Genomic DNA, 17,266 nt, shown 5'->3' with positions numbered 1-17,266 from the left:
GAGGCCACTTGGAGATTTCTTGGTGTCCTCGGGAGGTGGCCCTGAATAGTGCTCCTGCTTTCAGACTGCATTGCAGACTACAGGACGATTCAGGTGACCCTGAAGACAGAGACAAATCTCCAAGTGGCCTCAACGACCCTCTAAAAGGATGCAAATGACCAACTGTCTGCAAGGAGGATCAATCCTTCCATCTTCCACTATTTAGTCAGAGCTGAAGAAGCTTCTTGGGTAAGAAGCGAAACGTATTTAAAGAAGACACAAATAAACCTCCAAATGGCCTCAAGGACCCTCTAAAAGGATGCAAATGACTAGCTGTCTGCAAGGAATATAAATCCTTCCATTCTCCACCAGTCAGAACTGAAGAAGCCAGAATATAACCTTCCAAGGGTGTAGTAGGGCTACTTCCAACATGCCCACCACTCCAAAATTCCCCCCACCCAACCGGCCTGCAAACCTTGGAGGACGGCAGCTTCTCCAAGTGCTTGGACCGGATCCGTGCGCAGGGCTGGGGCGCCTGGCTATAGGGAACGGGTCCCGGGGTGGGAAAGATGAGCAGCTGGAAGAGAACAGGAAATAGAAAATGAGCTTTGGCCTGCGCTATTGTGATGGTTGACTCGCTACGCAGCCTGCTCGCAACCGGACGGCAATAGCGGCAGCAGAGATGGGACAGCATCGGACTGTGAGGATGGATCGGGAGGGAAACTCTGGAATGTGCATCATGGCTAAACTCTTTCCTTGGAAACATGCAAGTAATCCACCGTAGCTATTTTACGCAAATAATGTAGCAAAACCTTTCGCGTAGTCCTCAATTTACGCTGCCAGGAAAAGGGAACAGGTAAGGAACAAGGGCCGACTCAGGAGTAAAGGCACAGGTGGATGGTGAATGGCCCCTCCCACAGGGAATAAAGAGGAGCAAAAGGGGAGTGGAGTTTGCAGGAGACAGTTAGTTCAATTCATTAGGGGAAGATCTGCTGGGAGCAAAGACCCCACCCCACCCCCACATTTCTGGAAAACCTGTGGTAAAAAAATGTTTTAAGAGTTAAAGAAAAAAGTTCCGAAGATCAGCTGTGCGACATGCCATCGTCGGAACTTCTTTTTTTAAACTTTCTTTTAGTATTTTTTACTACTGGTTCTGGGAACCAGTAGCATTTTTTGCTACCGGTTCGGGAAACTGGCCCAAACCGGTAGCATTTCACCTCTGGAGTAGGACTTATATTAGGCGCATGCGTATAAAGCATGCTAGGGCTTATTTTCAGGATAGGTCTTGGGTTTTTTGGGGGGGGGGAAGGATATTATTAAATGTCCTTCTCTTTCACACCCAGGAAGAAAACACCCCACCCTCTCCACCCCTCCCCCGCTTTGCACCTGAGTGTATTCGGGTTTTCCCGTCCTTCTGCTGGCTGGCCAAAGGCACTCCAGGATCTCCAGCAGGCCGAAGGACGCGTCCCAGTTGATCCCACGCAGCTGCTTAGAAGACTTGCGCTCACAGGAGAGTTGGACCGCAGCCCCGGTCAGCCTGGAAGATGGAAAGAGAACCCCCAAAGGCACCTCAGAAAAAGAGCAGGATGGAGGGGTAAATGTAAGAGCAGGGGAAAAAATCCCCTGTTTGTTCACCTTAGGGCGGTCTTTCTCAACCGAGACAGCTTTAAGTTGGGTGGACTTCAATTCCCAGAATTCTGGGAACTGAACTCCACCTAAAGGTGCTAAGACTGAGAAACACTGAGTGGTTGGGGAATTCTGGGAGTTGAAGTCCACCCATCTTAAAGTTGCTAAGGACGGGAAACACTGACTGGATGGTGAATTCTGGGACTTGAAGTTCTCTTATTTTAAGGTTGCTAGTGTTCAGTGGAGCTGGTAGCAGACTCAGACAGGGAGGAGGAAGAGAGGAACAGTCCTGGAGTCTGCGTTGGAGACAGAGATGGGGGCCAAGGCTGTCTGACAGTTATCAGCTACCTTCGGAGTCAGACATCAGTGAGGCAGAAGAACAGCTGGAGCCTGTTCCCGATGTGCGCATGCGCAGAGCTGCCAGACGAAGGGAAGAGCTAAAGAACAGGGGTCGACTCGGGAGTAAGGCCACAGATGGATGGTGAATGACCCCTCCCAGAGGGAATAAAGAGGAGCGAAAGGGGAGGGGAGTTTGCAGGAAGCAAGTAGTTCAGTTCCTTAGGGTAAAGATCTGTTCCTGACTTCTTGCCCAGGAATTGCTGCTACAGCATGGAGTTTGGAAGATATCAGCCTGGCAGCTCTCCAAACCTGATAAAGGTCTGTAGTTGTAAAATCTTTTGAAAGACTGTTGGCCGGGACTTTGCTGGAGAGGAATTCACTTTAAATTAAATTAAAGAGGTTTTATCGGGACGGGGAGTCAGCTTCGTGCTCTTGGGAAGCCTAGGTCAGAAGAGCTAGGGATAGAAAACAATGGCTGGCTGAGGAATTCTGGGAGTTGAAGTCCACCCATCTTAAAGTCTCTAAGGACGGGAAACCTTGGAGTGGACTCACCTGACATGGCTGCGTGGAATGGCCTCCTCGAAGCAGTGCCGCAGGGGGTGGAAATCCCGCCCTCCAAAGGCTGCGTCCTTCAGGCCCCCCAGCTGGGCGAAGAACCGCTGAGCGACCACCAGGGAGAGGACCTCCGACGGAAAAAGCCCAGGGGGCTGATGGAGCAGAGTCAAGGTCAGCCCCCCGAGAGTCACCCGCAGCAGCATCTCGGGACGCTGGCTGTCCAAGGAGGGGGGCAGCAAGGGGCCAGCCTTGCCTGAAAGGAAACAAGGAAAACGGGGATTGGAATGCTGGGAGTTGAAGTCCACACCAGCCGAGATCGAGAAACACTGAGCTAAGCAGCCTACGAGCCCATTGGGAGGGGGGGGGAATTCTGGGAGTTTTAAGCCCACCTCTCTCAAAGAGGTTAAAAAACACTGCTCTGTAGTACAAGTACCGTATTTTTTTCGGAGTATAAGACACACCAAGATTTTGAAGAAGCAAATTTTTTAAAGAAAAGTTTTTGCACTCGGCAGAACTCCCCAAAACGACCCATTTTTCACGAAAACGGGCCCGTTTGTTTGTTTTTTTAAATAAAGGGTATGAATAGCCTTTAGGAGGCTTGTAGAGTGCTCCGAGGGGGGAGCAAAAATGAGCAAAAAACAGGCCACTTTTCATGAAAAAAGGCCGGATTTTTTTTAAAAAAAGGCATGAATTACCTTGGGGGGGGCGGGCTTGCAGAATGCTCCTGAGGGGTTGGGGGGCCAAAAACATGCAAAAAAATGGCCCTGTTTTTTATCAAACAAATTGCATGCATAGCCTTATGGAGGCTTATAGAGTGCTGCTGGGGGCTGGGGGGCAAAAAACGGCCCATTTTTTGCTCATTTCTGCCCTCCCCAGGCCCCAGGAGCTCTCTGAAAGCCTCCTGCAGGCTCTGCACAGCAGAGTTTGGCAAAGGGGGAGGGGCTTCGGGAGCAAAAAAAAAATGCTGTATTCGCTGTATAAGACGCATCCAGATTTTCAGCCTCTTTTTTTGAGGAAATAATGTCCGTCTTATACTCCGAAAAATACGGTATGTATGTATGTATGCATTTATTTATTTAAAAAGGAAGATTATCTGCATTTCATGCAGCGTTCAGATGCTCAGACAGGCTGCAAGAAGGAAACAGTGAAGAATCATACCCCAACCCCATGATCTTTTCCCCATCTTTTCCCAGCCCCCCCCTCCCGCCGCCACCCCCCCTCAGGGAAAATTGCAGGAAAACCACCTTACTTGGTATCTTATTGAGACCCGGCAGGGTTGAGGCAAACGGCAGCCGTCTGTAACGCCGGGGGCTTCCTAGGCCCAGCTGTTGGGGGCGGGGGGAAGAGAAGGTTAATTTGAACGTGTTATTTAAATGTTAACTTTCATACTTTGGGTTGTAAGCTTTGGATTGGAATGCCTGATGTTTTAATGCATTTAACGGTTCTAATTCTCTATTTTGTCATGTGTGATACTGTAAGGTGCCCAGAGCCACATGATAGTGAGATGGACGGCATATAAATTTAATAAATAAATGGAGGAAAAAAATGTTTTCAGGAGTTAGAGTGCAAAACAGGGTTGGAAAGTGTTGTGGCCCAGCAGGAGCCGCTGCAAATAGACTCCGACAGCGAGGGGTCTTATGAGTCGGCTCTGGAAGATGTGGAGGACCCTGGACAGGATTCCGACTCTGAGCAGGGCGCAGAGAGGCTGGTTGGCCAGCAGGAGGCCCCTGAGGCATGGAGCAGCGGTGAAAGCCAAAGGGAGTGTGTTCCTGACGTCAGGCCTTGGAGCAGTGGGGAGGAGACAAGGGGATTGGTCCTGGATGCCCAGCAACGGGGGGCAGATCGACGTAGAGAACAGCTACGCAGGTACAGAAGATAATTGGACCTCGGTGGTTGTAATTAGGCTCCTCTCAAGATAGTATTTAAGGAGAGACTCTGGGAGGAGTCTGGTTGCAGGATTCAATTTAATTATCAACGCTGGCGAAGCTGTTATCTGTATCTGTTGAAGTCTGGGTTGCTGCCAAGGTTCTTTATCTGTTCGTTGTGTTTCGGCTTGCAGCCACCAAGATTTATGTTTCCTGCTAATAAAGAGTTGTGGCATTCCAGCTAAGCTTGTCTCGGCATTCGGAGGAGGGGGTCAGAACAGAAAGGGACCTTGGAGTTCTTCTAGTCCAACCCACTGCTCAAGCAAGAGACCCTAGACCATTTCAGACAGGTGCCTGTCCGGTCTCTTCTTAAACACTTCCAGTGATGGAGCGCCCAGAACTTCTGGCGGCAAGTCGTTCCACTAGTTAATTGTCCTCGATGTCAGGAAATTCTTTCTTAGCTCTAGGTTGCTTCTCTCCTTGATTAGTTTCCAACCTGCTGTTTCTTGTCCTGCCCTTCAGGAGCTTTGGAGAATAATTTGACCCCCTCCTCTTTGTGGCAGCCCCTCAAATCCTGGAATGCTGCTCTCATGTCCCCACTGGTCCTTCTTTTCTCTAGGCTGGCCATGCCCAATCCCTGCAATCGCTCTTCATATATTTTAGTCTCCTGGCCTTTAATCATCCCAGTTGCTCTTCTCCGCACTCTTTCTAAGGTTATTTATTAGGCGGCTGGGAGTGTTATGATACTTATTATTACAGTATGATTATATAAGCTCTTTCCTTGTACTTTAAGAGTAAATTGGGAGAAAAAGGGACTTAGTTTCAGGGTCATCATTGTTGCATGTTCTGTGCCCTCTGAATGTGATAGAATAGAATAAAATAGAATAGTCGGAAGGGACCTTGGAGGTCTTCTAGTCCAACCCCTTGCCTAGGCAGGAAACCCTACACCATTTCAGACAAATGGCTATCCAACATCTTCGTAAAGACTTCCAGTGTTGGGGCATTCGCAACTTCTGGAGGCAACTTCAGTTCCAAGGGTTGATTGTTCTCACTGTCAGAAAACGTCTCCTTAGTTTTAAGTTGCTTTCGATTAGTTTCCATCCATTATTCCTGTCTGGCCTTGGAAAAAAGCTTGACCCCCTTCCTCCTCTCTCTGGTCCTTCTCTTCCCTAGACTAGCCAGGCCCAGTTCCTGCAACCGTTCATTGTATGTTTTAGCCTCCAGTCCCCTCGTCATCCTGGTTGCTCTTCTCTGCACTCTTTCCAGAGTTTCAATATCCTTTACAGATTAACAGAGTTGGAAGGGACCTTGTAGGTCATCTAGTCCAACCCGAGGCCAAGCAGAAGACCCTACATCATTTCTGACAGATGGCAGTCTAGTCTCTTTTTGAAAGCCTCCAGGGATGAAACTCCCACAACTTTTGAAAGCAACTTCTGTTCCATGGGTTGATTGCGCTCACTGTCATGAAATTCCTCTTTATTTCCATGTTGAATCTCTCCTTGGTCAGTTTCCATCCATTATTCCTTCTCTGGCCTTCAAGGGTGCTTTGAAGAACAGCTTGACCCCTTTCCTCCTCTCTGTGGCAGCCCCTCAAATATTGGAAGATGCTCTCCTGTCTCCCCTGGTCCTCCTCTTCACTAGACTAGCCAGGCCCAGTTCCTGCAACCCTCCATCATCTGTTTGAGCCTCCAGTCCCCTCATCATCCTGGTTGCTCTTCTCTGCCCTCTTTCTAGAGTCTCAAAATCTTTTTTTATAGTGTGGTGACCAAAAGTGGATGCAGGACTCTAGGTGTGGCCTTACTAAGGCTTTATAGAGTGGTATCCCTGAGATTCACAAAGCAGTTAAGAAACAACTGAGAAAGATTTAAGGGCGACCACAGGGAAGAAAATAGCCAGAGAAGGCACTTACCCCCGGGGCTGGAGGCTGCAGGGGAGTGGTGCTAATGTCGCTGTGCACCGAGGAATCCAGATCCGAGAGGTCGCTGACCGAACGCAGAGACGCCACGCTGCTCGTCATGGGTGCCATAGAGAAGAACATCTCTGCAGGGAGATAGAAGGGAAATGGGTGGGAGGTTTAGCATCTGTTAGTGGCGGGGGGGGGGGATCCGTGGTGGTCTTTGAGCTTGGTGGTTTTCTTGCAGACGTTTTATTACCCAAGCTAGGTAACATCATCAATGCTAGAAAGAAGTTGGGGAAGGGGAGGCGGAAGAGGGGGAGGAAGGGAAGGAGATGATGATGATGATGACGATGGAGGAGAAGGAGGAGGAAGAAGGGAAGGAGAAGGAGATGGAGAAAGCGGGCTGTAAAGTCCTTGGTGCTTCCTGAGCTTGATGGTTTTCTTGCAAATGTTTACTACTCAAGCTAGGTAACATCATCGGTGCTAGGAAGAAGTTGGGGAGGAGGACAAGGAGGCGGAAGAGGGGGAGGAGGAGGAAGGGAAGGAGGAGAGATGATGATAATGATGATGGAGGAGGAAGAGGTCTGTGAGGTCCTTGGTGCTTTCTGAGCTTGGTGGCTTTCTTGCCAATTTTTTATTACCCAAGATAGGTAACATCATCAGTGCTAGAAAGGAGAGGGAGAGGAGGAAGAGGAAGAGGAGGAAGAGGAAGAGGAGGAAGAGGAAGAGGAGGAGGAAAAGGAGGAAGAGGAAGAGGAGGAGGAGGAGGAGGAAAAGGAGGAAGAGATCTAGTTGACCTCTGTCAAACAGGACATGAACATGTGGGGAATGAAAAACATGTCTAGTTTCTGGAGACAATTTCCAAATCTGGAAATGTTTGTAGGTTCTCACCTTTTTCTTCTTCTATTCATTAATTGTTTATTTATTAAGCAAATTTATATAGCGACCCATCTCAGGCCTACGTGAGTCCAGGCAGCTGACAAAATTCTAGACCAGAGGTTCTCAACCTGTGGGTCGCAACCCCTTTGGGGATCGAACAACCCTTTCACGGGGGTCACCTAAGACCATCAGAAAACACATATTTTTGAGGGTCTTAGGAACCGAGACACCGGCATGAGGAAAACCAGCGCCCAGCCAATTGCGACACGAGACACACCGGTGGGTGGATCGGACAGCTGCACTTGACGAGGGGAGGGGGGAGAATGGAGCGCCTGAGCGCCAGCGAGGGAGCGCCGAGAGGTGGTCGGGCTGAACTCAGCCTCCCAGCAGCGAGGGGAGGGGACGCCAGGAGAAGGAGCCGAGAACCAACGCGGGAAGGATGGCGATGATGTCCCTTCAGTCCGCAGCTGCCTCCTCCTCAGAGACTCGGAGGTTTATGCGGGCGCTCTGCAGCAGCTGCCTCCTGGCATTCGGGTTTTCTCTGTAAAAACTTCCGTCCATTCACAAGGAGACCTGCCTTCGTTTGCTTCCTGCAATATCTATGAATGAATTGAGCGGCTGGAAAACTTGGGAGCGAGAGGATTGCAGGAATTTAGGGGCGGAGGGGAAAAAAGGTAGCCGTCAGCCGCTTTGAAAAAAAATAAAGCACTACATCTTTTTAGTTTTAAGTTTCCATGCTTAGAATAGAATGGAATGGAATGGAAAAATGGAATGGAAATGAAATAGGAATAGGATGGAATACTTGGACTTAATCTTCGTAAATGTCAACGTCCATAAGGCAGTGACCGTTGCATTGTGAAGGCCAGGGGCAGGATGTCACGGATTACAGCACGCCATTGATTCCGATTTAGGGCGGCTTGTTGGGCATCGGTTATCGAGAAATGGAGTGGTTGAAGATTGTGAGCCACTTGGGATATCCACGTTTTCTTTGGGGCATTTCGTGCGATTTTCCACCCATCCGGTCACAGCGAGTTAATCGATCGGTAAGGTAATCGGCTATTGTCCATACGGCAAACGTGTCCAAACCATCTAAGTCGTTGTCTTCTTAGGTAAAGTTCGATTGTAGTTTGGTTTTTACACAGTTGCAATACCGTTTCGTTTTTCCATCGGTCCCGTAGAGTTATGTGCAGAATGTTGCGCAGGCATCTTAGCTGGAATCGTTCTAATAGGTTCAGGTCACTTTTAAGTAAAGTCCACGATTCCGAGCCGTACAGTAAGATTGTGCGGATGGAAGCATTAAATATCCTCATCTTGGTCGCAATCGTCACGTCATTTTGGCTCCACAGGCACTTCCTTAAAGAGGCGAATGCGGCTGTAGCATTGCCAATGCGGCTTTTGATGTCATTTGTAGCCACTACACGTTGGCTGTCGATGATCGACCTCAAATATTTAAACGTGTCTACTCTTTCGATAGGGTTGCCTTCGAGGTGCAGTTGAGCTGGTTGAGTGCCCGTGAAAATGAATTTGGTTTTTGCACCATTTATCACCAGGCCGAGCTTGTTAGCGTTTGCTTGTAATGCATCCAGGGTATTTTGGGCGGTTTGGGCTGTTTCAGCAAAGAAGACGATGTCATCAGCATACACCAAGTCCGTGAGAGACAGCTGAGCCCCGATTTGAACGCCTGGTGTGTCTTTAAAAGTTTGTCTGAGGATCCAATCCATGGTTATATTGAATAGGATGGAATAGAATAGAATGAAATAAGAATAGAAAAGTTTATTGGTGAAGTGTGATAACACACAAGGAATTTGTCTCCAGTGCACCAACTCACAGTGTACATATAAACAGCAAGTAATAGGCCATAATAATAAGTTACAATCACTAGTTACAAACAACACTTGATAAATCATAAAGAACCAGTAGGACAAGATGAAAAATAGGAGGGGATACCCAACCTAGTACTGTATTTCTCTTTGACTCATTTTATTTTACTGTCTTTCTTCTCTGTTTTATTTTTATTTTGTTCCCAACTGAAATGTTTCATGGACTTTTTGTAACAAGGTTAGAGGCTATATATTATATTGTATATATTGTTAGGGGTATCTCCGTTGGGAGACAGAAAGTAGTGCAGCGGAATGTACAGCAAGAGAAGGATCGTTGCTAGTAGAAGAAAACACATGAATAGAGTCTCAGACACTGCCAGTAAAAACAAGTAGCTTTACTACTACTAATAGCTTCACAGGCAGTGATAGTAGATATTCGTCCAAACACAATTCAAAGAACAAACAATTGCTTACAGTCGCAGTTCACGTTCCAGCCATCAAGCGAGTAAGTAGTTATCAAGCAGAGAGAGGGAGTGAGCTTTCCTGACTCCCTCTTATTGCAAAGTTAATCACAGCTGATAAGTATATTCACCCATTTAAAGCAACATCGACCATTTGTTATTGTATACGAATCTATATTGCCTACCCAACACTCCCAACATATATTATTTTCATTAGCCAACCATTTCACAGTATATAATTACATATTGTTTTTGTGATTAATCACTATGCTTTCATTATGTTCAATTTGTAACAATGAAAATACATTCTGCATATCAGAGATTTACACTGTGATTCATAACCGTAGCAAAATTACAGTTATGAGGTAGCAATGAAAATAATTTTATGGTTGGGCGTCACAACATGAGGAACTGTATTAAAGGGTTGCGGCATTGGGAAGATTGAGAACCACTGTTCTAGACTAATCTATCATAAAAAACCATTAAAGCAAGGAGGAGCTAAGTTCAATTTAAAGACGTTATTAATTTTCTACTCTCTTTTCAAATATATTTTAGACTGTTTTTGTTAAAGACTTATACCTTATATTGGTTCTGGGAAGTCAGGGGAGGGAAGGTTGGAGGGGAGGGGGGAGGGAAAGAAGTATATTAGGCTTGAGGAGGGGTGTTAGGTTTTAAAGTAATATGATTGTACATGTATACTGTCTTCTCTTATTTTTTTAAAACAAAGATATGTTATCTATATTGAAATGGAAGTATAAATACCATCAACCCAAAATGGAGTTTGCTCAGAAGCTGAAATACACCAAGTGAAAGAGAGGAAGAGTGGGAAGCAGAGGAGCGAAGAAAGATAGGAAGAGAGGGATAGGAGAGAGGGCAAGTGGGGGGAAGATGAGGAGAATAAGGAGGAGTGGAAAGGGGAGAGAGGAGAAGGAGAAAGGAAGGGGAAGTAGAGTAGAAAAGGATGATGGAGGGAAGAAAGGAGGTAGGGAGGGGGAGAAGAGAGGCAGAAGAAAGTGTTGGATAAGGCATAAATATGGTGTATGGAGCAGAAGAGCCAATAATTGGTTTTTCTTTTTTATTTTTTTCCAGGAGTTGATGGCAAGATGAACTGATGTAATTATTAATTAACACAACATGATATTGGCTATGTAATAGTATACATGTGATTATATGTTATGAAAATGGAAAAAAAATGTGAGCGCAAAAAAAAACATTAAAAAGGGGAGTCTCACAGCAGAGAGAGAGAGAGAGAGACACCCAAGAAATGACCACATCTAAGAGATCTATTGACTCTACTGATCTGGTGGAAAGGTGGATCTCCCTCAAGGGCCCCCTTGCCACGACTCACCTCCACCTCCGTTCTCCACGCCAACTGCCATTCCCTCCAGATGTGCAGGGGCCAACCCCAACCCCGAATGCAGCTGCTGGCTGAGGTCTTGCTCGATTAACTTCAGGTCCTCGGAATCCAGAGGGCGGTTTTTGCTCAGCTGCTCCTGCAGGATGCCGGATTCTTTGCCGGGGGGCGGGGGGGGGGGGGAGAGAAGAAAAAAGAAAAGAAAAATTTAGGGATCCCCCCACAAAGGAGGAAAAAACCAGGCATGGCCACTATTCCTTGAAATCAGTCATTTGGTATTTGCAGAAGTTGAACGAGTGTGGCCCTCTGGGCCAAACCCACACAACTCTACACTGATTTATTTTTTATTTAGATCCCGTGTCAGTGTATGAGACAGCTCATGAATTGGAACAGACATGGTAACAGGTCAGCCAATGGAGACAGAGTTACTGGGGGATTCTGGGAGTTGAAGTCCACAAGTCTTCAAGTGGCTAAATTTGGAGACCACCCTGACCTTGAGCAACTGAGAAGGGGTTCAGCGCCACAAGACCCCAAGGTTGGAGGCCTTCAACCATCTAATAAATCTAATAAAATGAAATTCAATTGTGAAAAAAGTAAAGTTCTACATTTAGGCAAGAAAAACGAAATGCACAGGGACAGTATAGGTGGGACCTTGCTCAATAGTAGTAACTGTGAGAGGGATCTTGGAGTCCTAGTGAACAACTGTTTAAATAGGAGCCAGCCAGCTGCCAAAAAAGCCAACACAGTTCTAGGCTGCATCAACAGAGGGAGAGAATCAAGATCACGTGAAGGGTTAATATTATTTTATAATGCCTTGGTAAGGCCACACTTGGAATACGGCATTCAGTTTTGGTTGCCACGGTGTAGAAACGATGTGGAGACTCTAGAAAGAGCTCAGAGAAGAGCAACAAAGAGGATTAGGGGACTGGAGGCTAAAACATAGGCAGAACGGTGACTGGAACTGGGTTATGTCTAGTTTAATGAAAAGAAGGACTAGGGGAGATATGATAGCAGGCTGCCAATATCTCAGGGGTTGCCCCAAAGAAGAGGGAGTCAAGCTATTCTCCAAGGCACCTGAAGGCAGGACAAGAAGTAACGGGTGGAAACTAATCAAGGAGAGAAGCAACTTAGAACTGAGGAGAAGTTTCCCGACAGTGAGAACAATGAATCAGTGGAACAGAAGTTGCCTCCAGAAGTTGTGAATGTCACAACACTGGAAGTCTTTAACAAAATGTTGGATAGCCATTTGTCTGGAATGGTATAGGGTTTCCTGCCTAGGCAGGGGGTTGGATTAGAAGACCTCCAAGGTCCCTTCCAACTCTGCTATTGTATTTGTATCTAGATCTGTGATAGAGAACCCATGGCACGTTTGCCATTTCTGAGGGCACGCCAGGCATTGCCCAGTCAGCTCCAACGTACATGTCCATGCAGGCCAACTGACAGGCCTTCTTTTTCGGCTGTTTTTCATCCTCTGGAGGCTTCAGGGAAGCCTCCGGAAGGCTTCCGGGGGACGGGGAGGCTGTAATGGTTCCTCTCCTAACTTGAGAAAGTAAAGACTCTTGAAACGAATTATTTCAAAAGGAACCTTTAATCAAGCAGGATGGAAACTATTAGCAGCAAAGCAGCATCTGAAAACCTTTAGGCCATGCAAATAAGCTGATAATGACCCCTCCCCTTTGTCCGAATGCATATCCTGAACAATACACAAGTGTGAAGATGCTTCCTTAACTCTTCTGCCCTGGGAGTCAATAAAGCACACGTTCCCATGGCTATCTCTAGTTAAGACATCAAAGTTATATATCCCACATGGCTATCATAAACATCCCTCCAGAGATGTTTATGTCTCCCGGTGACAGGAAACCAGTTGTAAAGTTGTAAAACTCAGTTGTTTCAGATGTAGCTAATGATTTAACTCCGAGGTTCCCCTCCTCCCAATTGAATGGCAGCATCACTTTTAGGGATCTGACAGAGGCTGTTTTCGCCCTCCCAGACTCCTAGAAAGTCTCTGGAGCCTGGGGAGAGGCAAAAAAATCAGGACCATTGAATACCAAAAGCAGGGGAGTGGGGGAGGTTTGCGCGCACAGCATTATGGGTGTGGGCATGACCCCCTGTTCCCCCCTCTTTTGGCATGCAATCTGATCTAGAGCACGGGTGTCAAAAGTGCCGTGTTACATATCATATCATGCCGTTTTCTCTTTTCGCGGAGCTGGGGTGGGCGTGGCCCATGTGCGACACATCCAGATCAAGGGTTCTCTAAACCCGGACTGGCGCCCCCTATTTGGAACTGGGCCACTCAAGCAACCGGCCGGTGTGAGGGTGCGCATGGAGCACGACTTGAGGCAGTGGCTCCCCGGTGCATGAGCGCATATGCGCCCCCAACTTGCATGAGTCCAGCTGTGCATGCATGTGCCGCCCCACCCATTGCGCAAGTTGAGCTATGCGTGCGTGCACACACGTTTAAACAGTAACAGAGTTGGATGGGAGCTTGGAGGTCATCTTGCCCAACCCCTTGCTCACGCAGGAGACCTGTACTTGGGATTTGAACCGCGGAACTGGTGGACATTTCTGACCGACAAACTCAGCGCTATAGCCGCTGAGCCACCTTGCCGACCCGCCACTCGCACAGCCGGGTTCCCCCCTCTCCCCATCCCGAGCCGGGCAGCCAAGCCACAAAGGTTGGGGACCCCCGATCTAGATCATGACCTCCCCAACCCACCCACTGCTCACCGGACAAGTTGAGGGATGATAGAAGGTCCGTCAGATGCAAGATCTGCCGAGGGGCGAGCAGCAGGTGCAGAGATCCAATCTTCCCATCCAACTCCAGCTGCAGTTGGAAACAGAACCACGTTGCACGTCAAAAGAAGCCACTCCCGACCCATTTCGGGCAGAGGAAAAGGTAAAATCCAGGTGTTTGGCTCTTCCCCTGGACGCTACAGTCCAATTCCTATAAATAAGGCCTATCTAGACCAGGATGCTAAACTGAGCGTGCATTCAGGAGGAAAAACCAACAGTTTTTGCATGCTTTAACGATTAAAAATCACGGAATATAGAATAAGAATAGAGTTGGAAGGGACCTCAGAGGTCCTCTATTCCAACCCTGTGCTCCTGCAGGAGACCCCATGCCAGGAATGTCGCACACTTGTCAGGGCCGCCACCCAGGAGAGGAGCAGTTCGAGGGGGGGGGGGGCAAGGGCCAGGAATGACCTTAGCTCCAGGGAAGGCCTCGTTTTGCTTGAGCTTAATCCTCATCTCGGTGTATCCGGAGCAGCTTCCGATCTGAAGCAGAGGACTGGGGCCAGCCTCTTCCCCGCCGGAATCGCACGGCTCGGCCTCCTGGGTGAAAAGGAAATCAAACTTCCATCAAAACAATGCCGGTGTTACAGCCCGCCAGGGGAGCTGGTGGCAGACTCAAGACAGTGAGGAGGGTTGGGGAGGAAGATGGGCCAGTCCTGGAGTCTGGGGAAGGCTTTGATGAGGGCTCTGTTTTGTCTCCGCTCTAGAGTCTCAGCAAGAGACGCCCGAGAACAGCTTCCTATCACCTTCTCAGCCTGTGATTCTCAAAACAACTTTGGCTTTTTCCACATCGGACTGAGGAGAGTGGGGGTGTCTCTAACTGTTTTAATCTAGCAGAATTGTGCAGGGATCCTCAGATCCTGCTTCTTTTGTCTTGCTATCCCTTTCTTCCCATAAAAGGTTAGTTTTGAAATGCTAATTGTTTCAAGAGTTGAGCAGAGAGGAGAGGCCAGTCCTTACAGGGGGTTATGGCAGATGGTGAAGGAATGCAAGTGTGCCAACTTGAAGCCTAAGACAGATCCAGCACCCCAAGGCCATCGGTTGGGAAAATCCAAGGCGGAGAGACTGTTCCCAAAACAACACAATTGTAACCGATTGGCCAGACATGTCAAACTCAAGGCTTGGGGGCCACGTCCGGTTAGACCTGGCCCGTGGGACCGTCCTGGAAACAGTGAGGGGCCAGCCAGGCACTTCCCCTCTGTGAGTTCGATCCTAGGTAGAGGCAGATATTTCTCCCTTTGGGCACCATGACGACAGGCGACAGGAAGGGCATCTGGCCAGTAAACATTGTATAGCTCCATTCAGTTGCCCAGATTCCACCCCGTAAGGGATTATGGCGTCATTAAATGAAGATGAGGATGAAACAATTCAGAGGCTTCATTTAGTTTCCCACACCCCTGCGACATGATTCTGGCAGTGTGGGCAAGTTTGTGTGCGAAAATGTTAGAATTGGCTTTTCCACTTCTGCACCCACAGGGAATTTTCAATAAAATTATACTCTTGGTAAAAAGATGTCCCAGGAGTCTCCTTTGCTGGCTCAACCAGTGGGATGGTGAACAGACTGTAAGGCCGGGGGTGGGGGGGGGGAAGAGATATGGAAGCCCTGCTGAGCCTTGTGAGAAGCTCCAGCCAGCCAAGACCAACCATTGATTATGAAGAGCTGGGAACGGAGAACCTGTATTCTAAACAATAGACAAGCACCTAATTGGGGTTCCACCACAAAACCGCGCTCGACTAAACCGCGTCCGACTAAACCGCGTAGCTGACGTCATCAACAGGGCAACAACAGCGTGGAGACAGAAGCACGCTGTAAACCCTAAACCTAAAATTAACCCCTAAACCTAAACCTAACCCCCCCTAAACCTAATCCTAAACCTAACCCTAACCCTAACCCTTAACGTAACCCTAAACCTAACCCATAACCTAACCCTAAACCTAATCCTAACCCTTAACTTAACCCTAACCCTAAACCTAACCCTTAACCTAACCCTAAACCTAACGCTAAACCTAACCCTAAACCTAATCCTAACCCTTAACCTAACCCTAAACCTAACCCATAACCTAACCCTAAACCTAATCCTAACCCTTAACCTAACCCTAACCCTAACCCTAACCTTTAACCTAACCCTAAACCTAACGCTAAACCTAACCCATAACCTAACCCTAAACCTAATCCTAACCCTTAACCTAACCCTAACCCTAACCCTAAACCTAACCCTAAACCTAACCCTAACCTTTACCTTAAGTTGAATCGGCTTGCTTTCAAAGCGCTATTTAAAGCGCCCTTCTTTCTCCGCGCTGGCTGTTGTCGCCCTGTTGATGACGTCAGCGACGCGGTTTAATCGGGTGCGGCTTAGTCGAGCGCGGTTTTGAGGGATCACGCCTAATTGGAAGATAACTTGGGGATAGCAGAGGGAACTGTCCTTTGTATTGTTTGCGCGGGAAAACCTCAGATTCGGCTTTGCTACTTCCGCAACCATTTAAAGCTTCCGTAAAGTCTACTCTTGGCAAAAAACAAACGGCCAGGAGCCTTTCTTTGCTGGGTGACTGAGTGGGACGATTGGCAACCACCCCCGAGACAGGAGGAGGATCTCCCACAAGGCCATACCTTCGGGCCCCGGGCACTGCCCTCACCAAATTCCTCATAGTAAAGCAAGAGGCCGCTCAGCTGGAGGATTTTTTGCACAAACGGCGGAGGCTGATGGATGTCAACAGCTAGCGCCTGCCCGGGGTCCCGCACCACTTCATCACAGTAGTCCAACCTGTAAAGAGAGGAAGGGGGGACATCAGAACAAGACCCCGGCCATTTCCCACCATGCTAACTCAAGGCATCTGTGGTTTGGGTAAGGCAGTGGCCTAGAGGTGGAGCTCTCGCCTCACAATCAGGAGAGACCGTGAGTTCAATCCTACGTAGAGGCAGATATTTCTCTCTCTGGGCACAATGAGAATGTATCTGCTGAATAAAACTCCGCATTCACGACAGGAAGGGCATCAGGCCAGTAAACACTCAGCTCCATTCAGCTGCCCAGACTCCACTCTGCAAGGGATTGTGTGGCCATTAAATGAGGGTGATAAAACAATTCAGACGCTTCATTTAGATCCCCTGCCCACCTGCACCCCCGCAATATGATTCTGACAGTGTGCACGAGTGGGACTGCTTGTAATTGACAGAATTTGTCTGCAATCCTGAATCCTAACCACTTCGCCACCACGGCTCTTAATGTTTGGTAGTGTTTCGCCCATTCTTGGGTGCACTTTAATCCCACTGCCTTTTTCAGTTAACCCCCCTATTGTGGCTCTACAGTGTGACCTTCCTCCAGGGGTGGGATTCAAAAATTTTAGCAACCAGTTGCCCAGTTGCTGGATGGGCATAGCCTCCTTGGTCTGTGCACCACGGTGGGAGGGAGGGCACTTTCGCCTTTCCCAGGCTCCAGAAGCCGGAAACAGGCAGTTTCCAGACTTCCGGAACTTCCAAGAGACCCCTTTTTCGTCTTCCCACAGCCTCCATGCGGGCCCTACCCTTACCTGGCATCCAGAATGGGCTGCGTGGAGACTCCTGGGAGGGAGGGGCGAGTGTGGCCAGCCAGTCCTTGCAAAGACCGGTTCAGCAAACCAGATGTAAAATTAGCATCTACTTCACCCGAACTGGTCCAAACTGGCTGAATCCCACCGTTGCTTTCCTCCAATGATGCCTTCCA

General features: G+C 48.2%; 1 protein-coding gene across 3 annotated transcripts in view; it reads right to left on the bottom strand.

Moving 5' to 3' along the window:
- Positions 1-17,266, bottom strand: part of ATG2A (autophagy related 2A) — a 75,765-nt gene that overhangs the window by 46,710 nt on the left and 11,789 nt on the right. For 2 of the 3 annotated variants that reach the window (XM_032233918.1, XM_032233919.1), the window contains exons 5-13: positions 16,177-16,330; positions 13,980-14,108; positions 13,503-13,599; positions 10,770-10,931; positions 6,274-6,404; positions 3,749-3,824; positions 2,497-2,752; positions 1,366-1,516; positions 455-556 (exon numbers count right to left, since the gene is read on the bottom strand). In XM_032233918.1, the coding sequence (XP_032089809.1) occupies positions 455-556; positions 1,366-1,516; positions 2,497-2,752; positions 3,749-3,824; positions 6,274-6,404; positions 10,770-10,931; positions 13,503-13,599; positions 13,980-14,108; positions 16,177-16,330 (1,258 nt within the window). Of the gene's footprint in view, positions 1-454; positions 557-1,365; positions 1,517-2,496; positions 2,753-3,748; positions 3,825-6,273; positions 6,405-10,769; positions 10,932-13,502; positions 13,600-13,979; positions 14,109-16,176; positions 16,331-17,266 lie in introns of those variants that run through there. The other variant, XM_032233920.1, reaches the window with a different exon arrangement.

This window comes from Thamnophis elegans, chromosome 17 (assembly GCF_009769535.1).
Source record: "Thamnophis elegans isolate rThaEle1 chromosome 17, rThaEle1.pri, whole genome shotgun sequence".
In the NCBI taxonomy this organism is placed as follows: domain Eukaryota; kingdom Metazoa; phylum Chordata; class Lepidosauria; order Squamata; family Colubridae; genus Thamnophis; species Thamnophis elegans.
This window is presented reverse-complemented; position numbering and strand designations above follow the sequence as displayed.